This window comes from Macrotis lagotis, chromosome 8 (assembly GCF_037893015.1).
Source record: "Macrotis lagotis isolate mMagLag1 chromosome 8, bilby.v1.9.chrom.fasta, whole genome shotgun sequence".
NCBI lineage: Eukaryota > Metazoa > Chordata > Mammalia > Peramelemorphia > Peramelidae > Macrotis > Macrotis lagotis.
In genome coordinates, this window is record NC_133665.1 from 17,658,968 (window position 1) to 17,679,765 (window position 20,798).

The following is a 20,798-nucleotide window of genomic DNA, read 5'->3' on the forward strand; positions in this document are numbered from 1 at the left end:
CCATGGTATACACTGATCCAAATTGAAGGAAGAAACATAAAGTACAAGAGATAGCAAGATCAGACAACAAGATAGCAATTTTTTTTTCTAAATTAAAAGTAATAGTCCCTGGCCTTTATTCAAACTCCACAGTTCTTTCTCTGGATACAAGATGGTATTCTCCATTGCAGAGAGCCCCAAATTGTCCCTGATTGTTGTACTGATGGGAATGAGTGAGTCCATCAAGGTTGATCATTGCCCCCATGTTGCTGTTATACTTTCTGGTCATATTGGTCAGGCTGAGAGGTGTGAGGTGGTGCCTCAGAGAAGCTTTAATTTGCATTTTTCTAATAAGTAATGATTGAGAGGAATTTTTAATATAACTACGGATTGCTTTGATCTCCTCATCTGTGAATTACCTTTGCATATCCTTTGACCATTTGTCAATTGGGGAATAGTTAGTTTTTAAAAAAAATTGACTCAGTTCTCTGTATATTTTAGAAATGAGTCCTTTGTCAGAAACATTAGTTGTAAAGATTGTTTCCCAATTTACTACATTTCTTTTGATCTTGGTTACAGTGGTTTTGTCTGTGCAAAAGCTTTTTAATTTAATGTAATCAAAATCATCCAGTTTGTTTTTAGTGATGTTCTCCATCTCTTCCTTAGTCATAAACTGCTTTCCTTTCCATAGATCTGCCAGGTAAACTAGTCCTTGATCTTCTAGTTTGCTTATAGTATTGTTTTTTTATGTCTAAATCCTGTATCCATTTGGATCTTAATCTTGGTATAGGATGTGACGTGTTGGTCTAATCTAAGTTTCTTCCATACTAACTTCCAATTTTCCCAGCAGTTTTTTATCAAAGAGAGAGTTTTTATCCCAATAGCTGAACTCTGAGTTTATCAAACAGCAGATTACTATAATTGTTTCCTGCTACACCTAGTCTATTCCACTGGTCCACCATTCTATTTCTTAGCCAATACCAGACAGTTTTGATGACTGATGATAATATAATTTTAGATCAGGTAGAGCTACTACACCTTCTTTTGCACTTTTTTTCATTAAATCCCTGGAAATTCTTGACTTTTTACTTCTCCATATGAATTTACTTACTTAATTTTTCATATGCATATTTTAAAGTTACCAAATTTCCCTCCACCCTCCCCTCCCAACCCCTCCCTTCAGTGGCAAACAATCCAATGAATATTGTACATATACATTTGTTTTTAATGTGTTTACAGATTAGTCATTTTTCAAATGAAGAACTGGGGTTAAGAGAAAAGAAAGAAAGCCATGAGATAGGAAAGAAGTACATAAGAGAAATTTTTAAAAGGAGAATGGTTCATTCAGATTCTATAAGGTTTTTGCTTTGTTTTGTTTTGTTTTTCTTCCTCTAGATGGGAATGGCATTGTCCATAGCTGGTCTTCTAGAGTTGTGCTAGCTCTCTGAGCTATTGAGAGGAGCTGCAAACATCAAGGTTGATCAACTCATAATATCGTTGTTAGTGTATACAGTGTTCTCTTGGTTCTGCTTCCTTCACTCAGCATCATTCTTGTAATTTTTTCCATGTGAGAAGTTCTGCCAAATTCCTTTTTTCAGACACCAATATATTGCTGATATCTAAACTGGGAAGAACCAAAATAGACAAAGGAAATTATGGACCAATCTCCCTAATGAACCAATATTGATGCAAAAAAATATTAAATAAAATTTTAACAAAGAGATTACAGCAAGTTATCAGATAAGATTTATATTAGGGAGGCAGGGATGGTTCAGAATTAGGAAAACATTCAACATAATTGAACATATCAATAACAAAACCAACAGAAATCATGATTATATCAATAAATGCTAAAAAAGCCTTTGATAAAACACAACATCCATTCCTATTAAAAATACTAAAAAGTATAGGGAGAAATGAAGTTTTCCTTAAAATAATACCAGTATCTATCTAAAACATCAACAAATGTTATATATAATGGGGATAAACTAGGAGTGTTTCCAAAAAGATCCAGAATGTAATAAGGATGCCCATTATCATTATCACCATTACTTAGAAATGTTAGCTTTAGCAATAAGAGAAGAAAAAGAAATTGAAGGAATCAGAATTGGCAATGAGGAAGCAAAGCTTGCACTCTTTGCAGATGATATGATGGTATACTTAGAGGACTTGAGAAAATCATCCAAAAAAATACTTGAAACAGTTAACAAATGCAGCAAAGTAGTAGGATATAAAACAAACCCATATAAATTATCAGCATTTCTATATATGAACAACAAAGTCAAGTAGCAAGAGTTCAAAAAAGAGAAATTCCATTTAAAATAACCACAGACAACATTAAATAATTGGGAATCTACCTCCCAAGACAAACCTAGAAACTGTATGAATACAATTACAAAGCACTTCTCACACACAAAAAAAGTCAGATCTAAACAACTGGAAAAATGTAATTGCTCATGGTTAGGTCAAGCTAATATAATAAAAATGACAAATCTACCCAAATTAAATTACTTATTTAATGCCATACCAATCAAACTACCAAATAACAATCTTACTTAGCTAGAAAAAATAGTAACAAAATGCATCTGAAACAAGGGAAAAATATGTAAAGGAAAGTGGTCTAGCTTTACCATATCTAAAATTATATTATAAAACAGCAGTCATCAAAACTGTCTAGTACTGGTTAAGAAATAGAGTAATGGATCAATGGATTAGGATAGGTTCAAAAGAGTACTAAATTACTACAGTAATCTACTGTCTGATAAGCCCCAAAACATTAGTTTCTAAGCTAAAAACTCACTATTTCACAAAAATTGTTGGGAAAACTAGAAAATAGTATGGCAAAAACTAGGCATAGACCCACATCTCACACCATTTGATAATGATTATGTTTTTGTCCTTCATTCTCAAAGAAGGCCATGACATCAGAGAGGAGATGCCATGAAAGCACATGAATTGCATTTGAGTGAAGGAGGGGCTGTGCTAAGTCACCAGCCTCACTTTCTCCTCCAGAGTCATCTGGGTTCAGTAGCCAAATATGAATCAGGACAACTGGAGATGGCCCTGGATGTGAGGTAGTCAGGGTTAAAAGACTTGTCCATAATCACACAGCTAGTAAGTGGCAAGTATCTGAGGCTGGATTCAAACCCCTGTCCTCCTGATTTCAAGATCAGTGCTCTATCCACTGCTCCATTTAGGTGACCTTACACACCCTGTAGCAAAATAAGGTCAAAATGGGTACAGGATTTAGACATAAAGTGTGACACCACAGATCTATTAACAACCAAGAAATACTCTATCAGATCTATGGAAAGGGGAGAAATTTATCACCAAGCAAGAGAGTACATCATAAATTGCAAAATGGATGATTTTGACTATATTAAATTAAATAATTTTTGCACTAATAAATCCAATGCTGCCAGAATTAGAAGGAAAACAGAAAGCTAGGAATCAATTTTCACAGCTAGGGTTTCTGTAAAAGGTCTCATTTCTAAAATATAAAGAGAATTGCATCAAATTTATGAGATTACAAATCATTCCCCAATTAATAAATGGTCAAAGGATATCAACAGTTTTCAAATGAAGAAATTAAAGTTATATATAATCATATTAAAAAAGCTCCAAATCATTACTAATTAGAGAAATGCAAAATAAAACAACTATAAGGTTCCATCTCACCCCTATCAGATTGATTGAGATGACAAACAGGGAAAACAATCAATGTTGGAGATGTTATGGAAAGATTGGGATGTTAATGCACTGTTGGTGGAGTTGTGAGCTGATCCATTCATTCTGGAGAGTAATCTGGAACTATGCCAAAGAGCAATAAAACTGATCATACATACCCCTTTACCCAGCAATACCAATACTAGGTTTATATCTAGAAGAAATCATAAAAATGGAAAAAGTCCCTCATGTTCCAAAATATTCATAGCAGCTCTTTTTGTAGTGGCAAAGAATTGGAAATTGAGGGGATGTCCATCAATTAGGGAATGGTTGAACAAGTTATGGTATATATAAATGTTATGGAATAGTTTTGTTCTATAAGAAACCATGAATGGTTAGACTTTAGAGAAGCATGGAATGAATTATAGGAACTAATGCTGAGTAAAGGGAGCCGAACCAAGAGAACATTATAAACATTAGCAACAACATTGTGAGTTGATCAACCCTGATGGATGCAGATCCTCTCAGCAGTTCAGAGAGTTGGGATCACCCTAGGAGATTGGTTATGGACAATGCTATCCCCACCCAGAGGAAGAAAAACAAAACAAAAAACAGAATCTGAATGAACATTATATTCACTTTAAAAATTTTTCTCTTTTGTATTTCTTTCCTATCTCATGGTTCTCTTTCTTTCCCCTTAATCCTAATTCCTCATACAGAAAATGACTAATATATAAACATGTTAAACACAAATGTGTATTACAATCTTCACCAGATTGTTCACTTCTGGGTGGGGGAAGGAAGGTGGAAGGAAATTTTGTAATTTGAAAATATGCATATGCATGTGGATGAATGTTGAAAAACTTTTATAACATGTAATTGGAAAAATAAAATTTTAATTGAAAAAAAGCTATTTCATATTTTGAGGGTCTAATCTCATGACTACAATATACATATGTATTTATGTACATATATACATTTATTCACACATTTATTGGAAATATACATGTGTGTATATGTTCATGCACATATGTATATTTTGTGTATTTATTTATGTATATCCTTCCCACCTCTTTACTCAGAAAGCTTAGTACCTAGTAGACTCAGACTTACAGTACCATAGCAATTGCTCAGTAAATATTTAAGGATCTGTCATCTTTAGAACTAAAGGCATGGGCCCATCTGTACTATGATACATTCAATGTTTCACAGATTGCTTTTCCAGAGTTGTAGTGCCTTCAATTAGTTCTTTACTAGGTTTCACCTTTGAATTTCTAGAACAAAATTCTTTTCATTGACACCTTTGAAAAACAAATTCCACAATTACTTGCAAGCTGAAACAATTTTATTTACTTATTCCATTTAGTTAAGCCTTTTTCCTCTAAGGAGCTCTGGTAATGAATAAGGCAACCAAAAAAGATCTATAACAATGAGATTTCTGGGCAGCCTTAACTAGTTATTTAATGGGAATGGGAATCTCTAAGCACAAATGGGGGGGGGGGCACAGAGAATACAGAGTGGAGGGGGGGAGCTTAGTTGGTTTGATTTACTTTAGCGGATATAATTAGCCAATGGAGTATTAATACTGCTGCCATGTTTAATTAGCAGTGGCCTGTGCCCTAGTGGTCACAACATTTCATCTTGTTTGTTTATGTAGAAGAAGAGACTTCACATGAAGCTCCCTTATGAAGTAGTCCACCCATGGAGACACTCTAATTATAATTTAAGAAAACAAGCTATTTGATGTTGTGTAGACATTTTGGCAGTGTCCCTCCAACAGGGCTGATAATTGTAACTCCTGTCAGGGGATGATTGGCTTCTCCAAGCGTGATGCTGGTGGTTGTTCATGCTGCTGGGGAATGAGAACAATCACAAACTCTCCCCTGTTTCCCTCTGCACCAGACAACTCAATAAAATGTACAGTAGAGGACCCATAGATGATTGCTAAGTTTTTGAGTCCTGGGAAGGTGAGAAGTCATCTTTACAAAAATATGCTGAGAATCAAGAATTCAAATTTCAATAATAATTGTACAGCTAGCAGGTAGGATCTAATTCCAGTTAAACAAACTTAACAGAAAGAAATGGATTCAATAGCTGGTGAATTAAAGAGAAATTCAGAAATATTAATTAATGCCAATGATAAATTTCTAAAATGTCTTTGACTTTAGAAAAAAATACACAGCAGATTAATTTTAATTCTCTTGTGACAGAATCCCATTTAGTTTTTGATGAGCAAAGATTTTTAACAGAGTTAATTATGCTCTGAAAATGTCAGTCTCATGGCAACAATGACTTCCCCTAACATTAAATGGTTGGGGTTCAGAAAAATTGCTGATATTGTAACTACATACCCCGGAGGAGGTAAAGATAAGGTTTTCCAGGTTTTGTTACTATAATAAAGACCACCTGCATTCCTTGAGGGACATCTTCATGTTATAGAATTTCTGACTCATGTATTACTTGTCTAAGAATAGAAGAGTAAACAGTAATTCTTTCCCACTTTTACTCTACCAAGAGTTTATCACTTCAGTAAATTATAGTCCACTATGTGAGCCAAACATTATTAAAATGTGCAGACACCTGAAAAGCCATTTGATGATAGAACAAGACTTTTGCTCTTTCTGATATGACCAAAATGTTACAACATAGATCTGACAAGGATTGATTCATATCCTCCTCCCCCTCCACCCCTCCTCCTCATCCTCTCCCTCCTCCCCTTCCTCTTCTTCCTCTTCCTCCTCCTTTTCTTCCTCATCCTCCTCCTCCAATTCCATGATCTGATAGTTGAAGAAACTGAATCCCAGAGAAGTTACCTAATTTGTCCAAGATACCACAGGTTAGTTAAAGTGGCAGTGATGGAATTTAAACCCAGATCCTTAGACTTCAAGTGTAATACTCTTTTCACTGTGTGCTACATCTTTGCTCTATAGATGAAGAATTTAAGACTCACAGCGGCATCCTTTGGTAGCAATAGTATTGGCCTCAAGGTCAGAAATTCTGTGTTTGAGCTCTGGTTCTGCTCCTTACTAGCTCTGTAATTGTAGGCAAGACACCTCTCAAAATTTTATTTTCCCTTTCTGGAGAGAAATTTGGAACTATGCCCAAAGGGCAACAAAAATGAGCATACCGGAGGCAACTAGGTGGTGCAGTGGATAGAGCACCGGTCCTGCAGTCAGGAGGACCTAAGTTCAAATCCCGCTTCATACACTTAATAATTACCTAGCTGTGTGGCCTTGGGCAAGCCACTTAACCCCATTGCCTAAAAAAAAATGAGCATACCCTTTGACCCAGCAATAACACTACCCCGAAGTGATGATGAAAAAGGGTAAAAACATCACTTGTACAAAAATATTCATAGCAGCCCTGTTTGTGGTGGCAAAGAATTGGAAATAAAGTAAATGTCCCACAATTGGGGAATGGCTTAGGGAACTGTGGTATATGTATGTCATGGAACACTATTGTTCTATTAGAAATCAGGAGGAATGGGAATTCAGGGAAGCCTGGAGGGATTTGCATGAATTGATGCTGAGTGAGATGGACAGAACTAGGAAAAAAACACTGTACACCCAAACAGAAACATGGGGACAATGATCAACCTTGAAGGACTTGCTCATCCATCAAGTGCAACAATCAGGGCCAATTTTGAGCACCATCTGTATCCAGATAAAATGGAGTTTGAACAAAGTTCAAGGACTATTCCCTTTAATTTAGGGGGGTGGGAAACAGATAACTTATTGTCTGATCTTATCTCTTAGACTTTTTGTTTCTTCCTTAAGGATATTATTTCTCTCTCATCACACTCATTTTGGATCAATGTACAACATGGAAACAACGTAAAGACTGACAGACTGCTTTCCGGGGGGGGGGGGGGGGGGGCGAGGGAAGTAAGGCTGGGGGGAGGGAACTGTAAAACTCAAATAATATCTTTAATAATTAAAAAAATGAATGAGGTGACTCAAATCAACCAATAGAGAATCCAAAATCTTTTCCAAGGGGAAATTCCCCAAAGACCCTAATATAGAAATCTAGGAATGAGCACAGGATAGATATTTTCAACTATTCTTATGTCCCTTTCTTATCAGAGACTTTCTCTTCCTTCAAAAACATGAAGAGGGGTAAAAATCATGCATTTTCTCTCTGAAAACTGGAAACCAGAAGAGAACAGAATCTCCCTTCTCTCTCATTCTTACCAACTCTGACCCATTCCTCGTGTAAGCTTAGGGCACTGAATAATCATGTTCCACCATTAGGAGAGAGACCCAAAAGACTGCCATTTAAGCCAAGATTTATACATGTTAAATTCATTCAGACCAAACTTTCAAAAAATGTAATTACCTCATCAAAACAACACTGAAATCAGGGTGCATATAATCAAGTATTGGTATTCTTTTAACTAGATTAATTAGTCTGAACTATGTAGTAAACATTAAACAGAGTTACTTGAAAAAAAACTTTATTTTCCTCTCTTGCAAAATGGGAACCATTGATTGATTGACTTCCTGTCTTACCCAGTTCTTGTGAGGAAAAGAAACTAAAACTCTTTTTCAATTAACATGCTTTTAACATGTTGAGAAAATTGATTTGAAGAAAGAGAAAAAAAATCAGGGTTGGTATGAATAGTCAAATTATTGAGAACTTGGCTCTCACCCAAATGACAACCAAACTAGAAAAGAAAAAGGAAGGAAATTAAAAAAGAAAGATTACAATGGTATGTGTGAAAAGTCTAAGAAATTGCCAGATAGTAGAAAACCTGTTATTGTAATTATGGGGACATAAGAATTGTCAAATTCATGGCCAATCCAGTCCAATATTTTATGTCTAACATGGACATCAAAAAGAAACAAGCTGTGGGAGGAAGAATATAATGAATCCTTCATCACAGTACATTTCTAAAGGTGTACCCCTAAGATATCACCAGAGTCCTTTCCCCATTAGAGAACTATCATCCATTAATTCACCTAAAATCTTTTTAAATCTGCATCTTTTGAAATCTAATGTCTTATCTGTAAGGGTTCATTTTTTTAAAAAGCCATTTTTGATCATCATAATCTAGCAATATATTAAACAGAAGCATCCTTTGCTTTTGGTAATAACCTCCTGCCTCCAAGGAGACAGCTTTACAATACTTTTTATGAAGAAAAGGAAAAAGTGAGTCTTTTATCACAAATTTGTAATCATTAATATCGGATAGTTCCACTTAGATATTTCCAAAGAGTTTTATTATCTCTTTAATCAATCACCTTAAAGTTTGTGAGGGGAATAGAGAATACTAGAATATAGTAGAAGAGAGTATGGATGGCTTTTACAAACCAGAAAAAATAGAAAAAAAAACATGCCTGCATGAACCAGACTCTTATCACAAGAAAGGACACTGAAATGTCTTCTACTCCAAAGCTGTCATTTTATAGATGAGGAAACTGAGGTCTGGAGAAGCAAAATGGAGAAAACAACAGACATAGTCAAAAAACCTTGATAAGCAGGGGGCTTAGTCTTAAAGAGGTTAAGATAAGAACATCTCCAAGCTCTGTCTTAGAGCAACATCCTTAGTCTATGTTTGATAATAGATGGGATGCAAATGAATCATTTGCAAGTTGTTGAAAATTAAACCAAAAGTGTCTGTTTCCCCTAATCCAGCAAAGATATGGGTCTAGCTGAAGCCAACTCTAAGGATTTGATAGATTTTCACTATGAACTTAGAAACTGACCACTTCAAATCACAGCTTAGTTTATTGTTTGTCTATTGTCCAGATTTAAGAAAATGTTAATAATGCAGATTAATACTATTTTTAAGAGATCCCAGTTATTAAGCATTTGCTAGCACACTTCCCATATTATGACTGAGAGGGGAAAAAGCTGAATCAGGGAAATGTAGGTCATGTTACAAGAGGGGAAAATAGATCTTATAACAGAAGTTAATAAAGTCTATTCAGTGGAAAAGTAAGGAGTAATTTCTATTCCTATCTTCTAATATTCTCAGGTGTGATCACTCCCTTGCTTTACACTCCAGTATCTTCCTTTAGAAGCAAGAATAAACTCATCTGTTTGACATTTAAATCTCTTCACCACCTGGCCCCTTTCTATCTTTTTAAACTTCATATGCTTTGCTACTTACCACTCTGTAGGATGGATATTCAATTCCCCCTTTTACCAGTTTTCCTCCCTTTGGTCTCTTGAAGCCCTTGAAGCCCCAGGTCAACTTCTGCTTGAAATCATTCCTAATTTCCTGGTGCCCTTCAAGTCAAACTACTTTATCATTATATAAGCTAAGAAATTGGCTTTAGAAATCTTAGAAATTTGAAGTAGAGGAAATAGTTCTACCTTTAAGAAGGAGAGATCTAAGATTAATAATATGGGAGAGTTTCGTGGCTGTCACATTGGTAAACCCTGGAAAAGTTAGCAAAGATACAACAGTTTCTGAGAAAAAACTAGCCAATAACCACATGCATTTTTTCTTACAGTCACCATTATGGAAGCAGGAGATAGTAATAAGAATTTTAAATTTTATGACAGAGTCAAAATCCATGTGGAATCACCTGAAATTCTAAGAGGTGAGATGTGACTCAGTTTCTTGGCATTGCAAGTAGAATCCCCCCAAAAATACACAGAACATGCTACTTGAGTAGAGGGAATCTTACCTAATTCAAAGACTATTATGATTACTAAACTGTAGGGTAACCCATTTCTCTTTATTATATTTGTAGGAATTCCTAATCTTTTTTTAGGTGGTTTTTTTTTGCAAGGCAATGGGGTTAAGTGGTTTGCCCAAGGCCACATAGCTAGGCAATTATTAAGTGTCTGAGACCGGATTTGAACCCAGGTACTCCTGACTCCAGGGCCGAAGCTTTATCCATTATGCCACCTAGCTGCCCCATAGGCAGTTTTTGAACAGCTCTGTCAGGAGAATGAATCCAAGAGGGGTATGTTTGGTGTGAACAAATGACCCTACTGCAAACCTGTGGTGTGTGTTCTGGAACTGGAAATTAAGCTTGGCAATCAGATCCAAGCCTCTGTTTTATGGAACAAAGACTTCATATTGAGCTTACTAGTTTTTAAGAACTGAAGAACCTGTGTAAAAGTTTTATTTTTCTCCAACTTCCTCTTCCCTTTCCCTCCAAAGAAAGAATAATTTAAAATACTAAATTTTCTGTTTCTTTTAAGTGGCTCATTGACTATTTTCAGTAGTACTTTTAAAAAAGTACTTTATCTCTAGAGATAAAGATAAGATAAATCTCAATTATCAGGTTGTATGTGTGCAAATCATGTAAAACATTTCCAGAAGAGATAATTTAAGAATCAATGGAGGGGCAGCTAGGTGGCACAGTGGAATGCCTGAGCTCAAATCCGGCCTCAGACACTTAATGATTACCTAGTTATGTGGCCTTTAAAAAAAGAATCAATGGACCACCAGAATGCTATTATCAAAAGGGGACCTGAATGCCATACCTCTAGAACTCACTAAAGAAAACTACTCTGATACCCTAAGGGTAAAATAGACATTGCAGGACTCCATCAATCAACTTCAGAAAGAAATCCCAAAGTGAAAATGATCCCAGGAACATTAGAGCCAAACTCCAGAGCTTCCATGTCAAGGAAAAATTGTTGCAAACAGACAGAAAGAATTCATATATCAGGGTGTCATAGTCAGAATTACACAGGACTTATCAGCTTCAATATTTAAGAATCAGAGGTCATGGAATATGATATTCCGGAAAGCAAAGGAGCTAGGACTATAACCAAGAATCTCCTAACAGCAAAACTGAACATAATCCTTCAAGAGGAAAAAAATAGTCATTAATGAAATAAAAGACTTTTCCTGAGGATAAAAGACCAGAGATAAGAAAAAAAAGATGATTTTCATTAGCAAGTCTCAAGAGAAGGTAAAAAGGTTAAAAAGGAAAGAAAATATAAGGGACTCAATAAGGCTAAACTATTTACATTATGACACTTGCAATTCTTAAGAATTGAATCACAGAGACGGAGCCAAGATGGCAACAAGAGAGGATCCTCTCTTAGAAGCTCTCTCATAAAACTTATAAACTAAGGACTCTAACTAAACTTTTGAGAGACAGAACCCACACAGGGACCCAGTGAGGCAATTCTCCTACTCAAGGTAACCTGGAAAAGAGCAGAAAGGCTCTGCTCCCCGGGGTTGGAGGGGCTGCCCGCCAGAGGAGCAGCCCACCAGAGGAAAAGAACTTCAGCCTCCCGGAGGCAGCCCCAGGGCGCTGGGAGCCCCAGCTCACAGCAGTGGGGGAGTCTACTGAGCTACACCCCAGGGAGCACCAGGCACAAAGTGGGGGAACAGTGGGGAGACCTCTGCCAGAGAGAGCATGTGGAGCCCAGCCCTCAGGGCACACAGTGAGCAGCCAGCAACTTGGTCTTTCGGCAGCCCAGATCCAGGAACAGAAGCAGATGAAGACAGTGAGCAGGAGCCCCCAGGGCATGAGACCATTGAACCTAGGGAGGGGAGTGAAGAGAGACTGCTGGGCTCTGCCCCTGGAACAGGACTCTGGGGCTCTGACCACATTCAGATCCTAATCGCAGTCTAGGCCCCCCATAGGACAGCAGGGCCGCCCCCCACCTCAGCCCCATGGCAGAGGGACTCACAGAGCCTCACACACTGAGACCCTTGTGGGAGTGTCACAAAAGCTCAGGAAGCACCCCAAAAGCAGGCTCAGGCTGGGAAAATGAGCAAGCAGAGAAATAAGAGGAAGACCATTGAGAAATATTTTGCATATGAGCCCAAGAAGGATCAAAACACTCAGTCTGAAGATGAAGCAAAGCTCCTGCATCTAAAGACTTCAAGAAAAACAGAAATTGGTCTCAGGCTATGACAGAGCTCAAAAAAGACTTTAAAAATCAAATGAGGGAGTTAGAAGAAAAACAGGAAAAAGAAATGAGAGAGATGCAGGAAAAACATGAAAATGAACTCAGCAACCTAGTCAAGGAAATTCAAAAAAATGCTGAAGAAAATAGCATGCTAAAAGCCAGGTTAGGTCAAATGGATAAAACAGTTCAAAAAGTTATGGAGGAGAAGAATGCTTTAAAAAGCAAAATTGGCCACATGGAAAAAGAGATAAGAAAACTCTCTGAGGAAAACAAATCCTTCAGCCAAAGAATAGAACTCAGGGAGATTGATGAATTTACGAGAAACCAGGATTCATTACTTCAAAAACAAAACAAAAAAATGAAAAATTAGAAGAAAATGTGAAACATCTCATTGAAAAAAACTGATATGGAGAACAGACTTAGGAAAGATAATTTAAAAATTATTGGAATACCTGAAAGTCATGATCAGGAAAAGAGCCTTAACATCATTTTCAAAGAATTACTACAGGAAAATTTCCCTGATATTCTAGAAGCAGAGGGTAAAATAGAAATGGAGAGAATCCACCGATCCCCCCAAGAAAGAAATCCCAAAAAACCAACCCCTAGGAATATTATAGCCAAGTTCCAGAACTCCCAAATCAAAGAGAAAATATTACAAGCAGCCAGAAGGACACAGTTCAAATATTATGGAGCTGCAGTCAGGATCACACAGGACTTAGCAGCAACTACATTAAAAGCTCGTAGGGCTTGGAATATAATATACCGGAAGACCAAAGAGTTTAGAATGCAACCGAGAATCATCTACCCAGCAAGGCTGAATGTCCTCTTCCAGGGAAAAAGATGGTCTTTCAATTAACCAGAGGAATTTTAAATGTTCCTTTTGGAATGGCCAGAGATGAACAGAAGGTTTAATCTTCAGATACAATACTCAGGTGAAGCATGGAGATCGAAGGAGAGGGGGAAAATATGAGGGACTTGATGATGATGAACTTCATGTATTCCTGCATAGAAAAATGACACTGATAATACTCATATGACCCTTCTCAGTTAATAGAACAGATAGAGGGAGCTTTTATATTTGAAGCACAGGAGAAAGCTGAATTTGAAGATAAAATATGGTGTAAAAATGGAGTCAGTAGAAAAAAAGGGAAATGTAATGGGAGAAAGAAAAAGGAGAGGGGGGGAATAGGCCAAGATATCTCATATAATAAGTTTTTTCTTTATTACAATGAACTATTGCAATGATATGGAAGGGGGGGAAGGCAAGGGGGAATGAGGGAATCTTCACTCTCATCAGAGGTGGCTAGAAGAGGCAGCATATATACTCAATGGGGTATAGGCATCTGGAGTAAGAAGAAAAGGGGGGGACAGGGGGAAGGGGTGGCTGTGAGTGATGGAGGAGAGGATGGACCATGGGGGGAGAGTGGTCAGATATAACACATTTTCCTTTTTACTTCTTGCAAGAGGCTGGGATTGGATGGCCTGTCCGGGACCATAGGGCCAGGTAGATGCTGGGCCTAAGGGTTGGTATGAGGACTCGGGGCCTCTTGGCCCCAGGACCAGGGATCTGTCTGCTGTGCCACTCATCTACCCTACAGCAGAGTCAGAGTAAAAGGAGAGAGAAAATATCATACATGGTAGTGGAGAAATACGAAAGGAGGGAGTTGCAATCAGCAATGGCAACGGTGGAAAAATATGGAAGTAACTTTTGCAATGAACTTACCGTAAAGAATGTAATCTACCCACGACAGAGTTGTTGGTGTTGGAACAAAGACTGAAGCACATTTTTTATTATTATTATTTTGGGGGGATGCAGGGCAAATGGGGCTGGGTGGCCTGCCTGGAGCCACATAGCAGGGTGATCATTGGGTGTCTGAGGCTGGATTTGGACCTGGGTACTCCTGGCTCAAGGGCCAATGTTCTGTCTGCCACCCAGCCACCTTTACTATTATTACTATTTTATTTTATTTTGGGTCTTTATTTTATTTTATTTTTTTGGTTTTTGCAGGGCAGGGGGGTTGGGGTGGCTTGCATGTCACACGGCTGGGTGATTGTTGGGTGTATGGAGCCAGATATGGACTTGGATGGTCCTGGCTCCAGGGCTGGGGCTCTATCCATTGTACCACCTGGCCATACCTACAATTATTACTATTATTATTTTTTTAATTTTAATTTTTTCTCTCCCCTTTATTTTATCACTCAAACAAGTCTATATTTTGTGGGGGGAGGGGGTATTCTGTTTACTCTTAAACAAGAATATTTTATTAAAGTATAAAAAACATTATCTTTTCAAAAAGAGAATAAATAAATATTTTAAAAAGAATTGAATCACAAATAGTGCAATAAGAAGGAGTATATATAGACAAAGGGTGTGGATATAAGGTGTTTGTGGGGAAATGATATAAAAAATTAATTAGGCAGGAGACATAAGACTACACTAGAAGGTAATGTAAATTATGTTACATGAAGAGGGTGAATTCACTACCAATGAAGAGAATATTAAATTGAATAGAATTGAATCATTCAATTCATTGAATAATTATTAGGGAATACTTTGCCCAATTATATGCCAATAAATCTGGCAATCTGAATGAGATCAATGATTATTTACAAAAATATAACTTGCCCAGATTAACAGAAAAGGAAACAGAATACCTAAATTAAAGCATCTTATAAAAAGAAATTGAACAAGTCATCAATGACCTTCCAAAGAAAAAACCCTCAGGACCTGATAGATTTCACCACTGAATTCCACAAAACATTTAAAGAATAATTAATTCCAATATTGTGTAAACTATTTAGAAAAATGGGTGGAGTCCCACCAAATTCCTTTTATGACACAATTATGGTGGTGATACCTAAATCTGGAAAAGCTAAAACAGCAAAACTAACAAATATGGATGCAAATATTTTAAATAAAATACTGGCAAGGAGATTGCAGTGATATAACATAAGGACTATACCCTACCAGTATGATATGTAACATCTATATAAAACCATCAGCAAGCATTATCTATAATAGGAACAAGCTAGAAACCTTCCCAATAAAATCAGGGGTGAAGCAAGGATATCCATTATCACTACTATTATTGAATATTGTATTTGAACTGATAGCTATAGCAATAAGAGAAGAAAAAGAAATTGAAGGGATTAGAATAGACAACAAGGAAATAAAACTATCACTCTTTGCAGATGATATGATGGTATGCATAGGAGAATCCTAGAGAATCAACTAAAAAAAACAAGTTGAAGTAATTAACAAATATAGCAAAGTTGCAGGATATAAAATAATCCACAAAAATCACCAGCATTTCTATATCTTTTCCAACAAAGTTGAGCAGCAAGAGATAGAGAAAATACATTTTAAATAATTGTAGACAATATAAAATAATTGGGAGTTTGTCAGTTAAGAAAAATCTAGGTCCTATAGGAACACAATAATAAAACACTTTTCAAACAAATAAAGTCATATCTTAAAAATTGGAAAACTAATAATTGCTCATGGGCTATCTAAAATAATTCAGTTCCATACTTATTCAGTGCTGTTGGATCTAGGTCTGAGTTTCATTTTTGACCAGTAAAGCCCCATTGATTATCCTCTCCTAAGGACAGAAATCCTAACTTCCATAGAAACTCCAAAAAATGCCCAATCTCACTTTAGTGACCCCCCCCCAAATAAAACACATCCTCTATGAAGACCCCAAAGGCTCCCAGTCCCTATAGAAACCTCTCCACCCTGCCTTTTACATCCAATACCCTATAAAAAGACTTACCCTCCCCACTATCCACTGCTGAGGTTTGCATTCACTTCTATTTATAGTGCCATATTCCTTTTTACCAAAGGTTCACCTTTTGATCTTTCATTTAGTGCCAAAATAGCTTCCCATCATAAACCAATTTGCATTAAGCTGAAGAACCCTACCTCTTTCCCTAGTAGATCTCAATATCCTGTCCCTCCTGAGGGTCTTAGGGGACTCCAGTCCCTGATTGCTAGACTTCATAAGGTAGGTAGGGTTCCTATGACCCACATCAGCCTAATGGCTCTTTCCTACAAATCATAATGTTTGTCCTTCATTCTCAAAGATGACTATGAGATCAGAGAGGTGATGCCCTGACAAGCATGTGAATTGGATTTGAGTGAGATGTTGCTGTACTATATCACCAGCCTCACTTTCTCCTCCAGAAGCAACTGGGGCCAGTGGTCAGATATGATTTAGGATGACTGAAGATAGTCCTAGATGTGAAGCAATCAGGTTAAGTGACTTGCCCAAGGTCACACAGCTAGTTAGTGTTAAGTATCTGAGGTCAGATTCAAACTCCAGTCTTCCTGATTCAGAGGTCAATGTTCTATTCACTGAGCCACCTCACTGCCCCTAACCTACCCATCATTAATCAGGCTGACCCATATACACTCTTTTCCCTCATTCTCTCTTCTACCACAGTATACTCAGTCTTAGATCTGATAGATGATTTCTTTACTGTGCCACTCCATCCAAACTCCCAAGATTCTGTGCCTCCTGATTTCAATTGCTCTGCTTCGTGTCCTATCTGATCCTCATCTTACTGTCTATGAATCAGGCCTAATACTTATGCCTTGTTTTATGGATTTTCTAGAAATTGTTGCCCCTTGCCTCATCCCTACTGAGGATATTCATTCTACTATCTCTTTTCTTTGGCTTCAGGGTGAATTAATCCATTTCTCCCCTGAACAAATTTATCTTTATACCTCCCTTCTTTCACAGTGGTTCACTTTCTTTTGCTCTCTAATCTTTACTTCCTTCAGATCTCCCTCACCCTATCAGCCCCACAATTCCAACAATTTCTGACCTCTCAGAATTTAGATCAGACTCCTACTTTGGCTTACTCTTTACTGAATTGTACCAATCCCGACTTTGCAAAAAAAAAAATCCTGGCTCGCTCTCTCTCTCTCTCTCTCTCTCTCTCTCTCTCTCTCTCTCTCTCTCTCTCTCTCTCTCCCACTGTGTATCAAGCCCTCCCAGCTCCCTTATCTATATGACTTTATACCCCTGCCTCCCATTCCCTTCATAAGGAAGTGGGTAATTCTTTCTAGATCATGTTGATGATCTTCTGGGCAATTACCCTACTTCTCTTGCCAACACAGCTTCCAAGTTTTACAATGATTATTACTTTTCACTTTCTTGCCTCTCTCTGGGCAATACCCCTATCACTGGTCCTATTGCTGTGAATGTTCCTTTATTTGATCAAGTCCCATTTTGCATCTCCTGATGCAATCCAGCTCCAATTCCACAGTGGGCTCTTACAATTATCTACTGCTACTTTCCCCACCCTTTGATTATCAAAATACTTGGGTTTATTATTTTATCTCCCCCTCTGCAAATGGCCTATTTATCCATCCCCTTTGATTTTCAGCTTTCCCAGTTCCGGCAGCTTCTAACTCTGATCTTACTACTCAATACTGCAGTGGCTGACCAATGTGTGGCTCCCAGACTCCCTTCTATCCATGGCTCCCATCCACCAAAGGAACTGGATCCAGTTGCTTTAGATTACCCCAAAACCTCAACATACTAGTGGACACTGGCACCAAACTTCTTTTGACTGAGCCTGAGGTAGAACGACACCCTTTGCAACCCATGACAAGTCTAGCCCTTGTGAGTTTTCTCTCACTTTGGCACAGGGAGAGAAATGAGTTTGCGCAACTCTTCTCTCTCTCCACCTTGGTGTATGCTTGAAAGGAGACGGGATCTTCTTCCTCTGTGGGATAACTGTATACCTATATCTTCTCACCACCTGGATAGGTACTTGTTCCCTGGTCTACCTCTTACCCCACATTGAGGTGACTCCAAACTTTCAGGCCCTTCCTGTCACCCTCAAGACACATACAAGATACCAAAGGACTACCACTCTCATTCCTTTAGAGACTATAGGTATCCTTTCTGGAGTGGGCACAGGGGTAAGAAACATCACAATTTGTCTATATTACTCTCAGCAGCTATCACAAGACCTTCAGGGGAGTCTTGATATGGCCAAAAGCTTCCTACAAATTCAAGATCAATTGCATTTCCTCATCACTGTAACTTTTCAAAAACAGGATCTACTGGCCTCCACGAAGGGAGATCTCTGCTTGTTCCTGGACGAAGAATGTTGTTTCAGTGTTGATCAGTCTGGATTGATTCAGGATGTTGCTAAAAAAAAACTACCGTTAGAACCTCATCTATTAGGGGAAAAAATCAGTTGACAACTATTCCAGTTGGTTTCAGTCTTCCCACATACTACCTTGGCTCCTTCCATATTAACCCCACTAATCCTTGTCTTCTTAGGTCCTCCTTTGTTTTAGATACTTATATCTTTCATCCAAAAAAAAAAAAGCAAAAACAATAAACACTGCAACATCTCAGATGGCCAAATCCATGATGCTACTTCAGACCCAAGGACATCATTCTCCCCTTGGTGACCCCTCCAAACAAAACACATCCTCCATGGAAACCCCAATGACTCCCACTTCCTATAGAAACCATACCACCCTGCATCCTATATCCAATACTTCATAAAAAGACGTGCTCTCCCCATTACCCACAGCTGGAGTTTGCTTGCATTTATTTCCATTTATAGTACCATCTTCCTTTTTAGTAAGGGTTCACCTTTTAATCTTTCATGTGCCATACCAATAAAATTACCAAAAATATTTTATAGAGTTAAAAAAAATAGGGCAGCTAGGTGGCACAGTGGATAGGGCACCAACCTTGAAGTCAGGAGGACCTGAGTTCAAATCCAGCCTAAGACACTTAATAATTACCTAGTTATGTGACCTTTGGCAAATCACTTAACCCCATTGCCATAAATAATAAATAAATAAAATTTATATATATATATGAACAACAAAACTCATCTGGAAGAACAAAAGATCAAGAATATCAAGGAAATTTTTAAAAATGCAAAAGAAGGTGGATTAGCAGCACCAGAACTATTATATATGTAATTTAAGTGTACATTATATAATATAATATGCAAAACTATATTTTAAAGCAGCAACCATCAAAATTATCTGGTACTGGCTAGGAAATAAAGTGATGAATCAATGGAATATATTAAGTATACAAGATATAATAGTAACCTGGTATTTGATAAACTCAAGGACCCTATCTTCTGGAATAAGAACTCACTTTTTGACAAAACTGTTGGAAAAACTATAAAGCAATATAGCAGAAACTAGGTATGAATTGACATGTTAACATATAACAAAATAAGGTCAAAATGGGTACATGATTTAGACATAGAGTGATACAAAAGCAAATTTAGTGCAGGGAGGTTTACCTGTCAGATCTTTGGAGAAGAGAATAATTTGGGGCAGCTAGGTGGTACTGTGAATAGAGCACTGGAGACAGGAGGACCTGAGTTTAAATTGGGCCTCAGATACTTGATACTTACTAGCTGTATGACTTTGTGCACATCACTTAACCCCATTACCTTACATATAAATAAATATATAAAAATAAGAGAATAATTTGTGGTCAAACAAGAATTATAAATGATCTCTATATCTATAAAATAGTTAAATTTTATTATATTAAATTAAAAAGATTTTGTACAAATTCAGTGAAGACAACTTTAGAAGGAAAGTATAAAACTGAGAAACACTTTAGCAAATGACTCTGATAAAGGCCTCATTTCTCAAATATATAGAGAACTGAGTCAAATTTGTTTTCAGATAAAAATGTGATAGCTATCTATAGTCCTATGAAGAAATGCTTGAAACAACTTTTGATTATATTCATTAAAACAACTTTGAGGTACCACCTCACATCTACCAGATTGATTAGTAAGACAGAAAGGAAAACAATAAATGTTAGAGAGGATGTAGGAGACACTATTAGTGGGACACTAATGCACTGTTAGAAGAATTGCAAACTAATTTTGAAAGAGTAATTTGGAATTATGCCCAAAGAGTAATCTTTGATCCAACAATATCACTTCTCAGTCATTATCCCAAAGAGATCACAAAAGAAAGAGAAAGGGAACTACATACACAATGATATTTATAACAGTTTTTTTGTGATGGATATTGAGGGCATACTCATCAATTGGGAAATGGCTAAATAAGCTATGGTATATAAATGTAATTTGAATAACATTTTGCTATAAGAAACTGTAAGCAGCACGCATCAGATTGGCCAATATGACTAAAAAAGGAAAATGATCAATGTTGGAGGGGATATAGGAAAACTGGATACACTAATGCATTGTTGGTGGAGCTATGAACTGATCCAATCTTTTCTGGAGAGCAATTTGGAAATATGCCAAAAGGGTATACTCTTTTCATCCAGCAATATCACTACTAGGTCTAT

General features: G+C 37.2%; 1 protein-coding gene across 3 annotated transcripts in view; it reads right to left on the reverse strand.

Annotated features, from left to right (window-relative positions):
* Positions 1 to 1,509: 1,509 nt before the first annotated feature.
* Positions 1,510 to 20,798, reverse strand: part of SNX29 (sorting nexin 29) — a 718,720-nt gene continuing 699,431 nt past the window's right edge. For all 3 annotated transcript variants that reach the window (XM_074196446.1, XM_074196453.1, XM_074196450.1), the window contains one exon: positions 1,510 to 1,603. In XM_074196446.1, the coding sequence (XP_074052547.1) occupies positions 1,525 to 1,603 (79 nt within the window). In that variant the 3' untranslated portion in view covers positions 1,510 to 1,524. The remainder of the gene's footprint in view (positions 1,604 to 20,798) is intronic.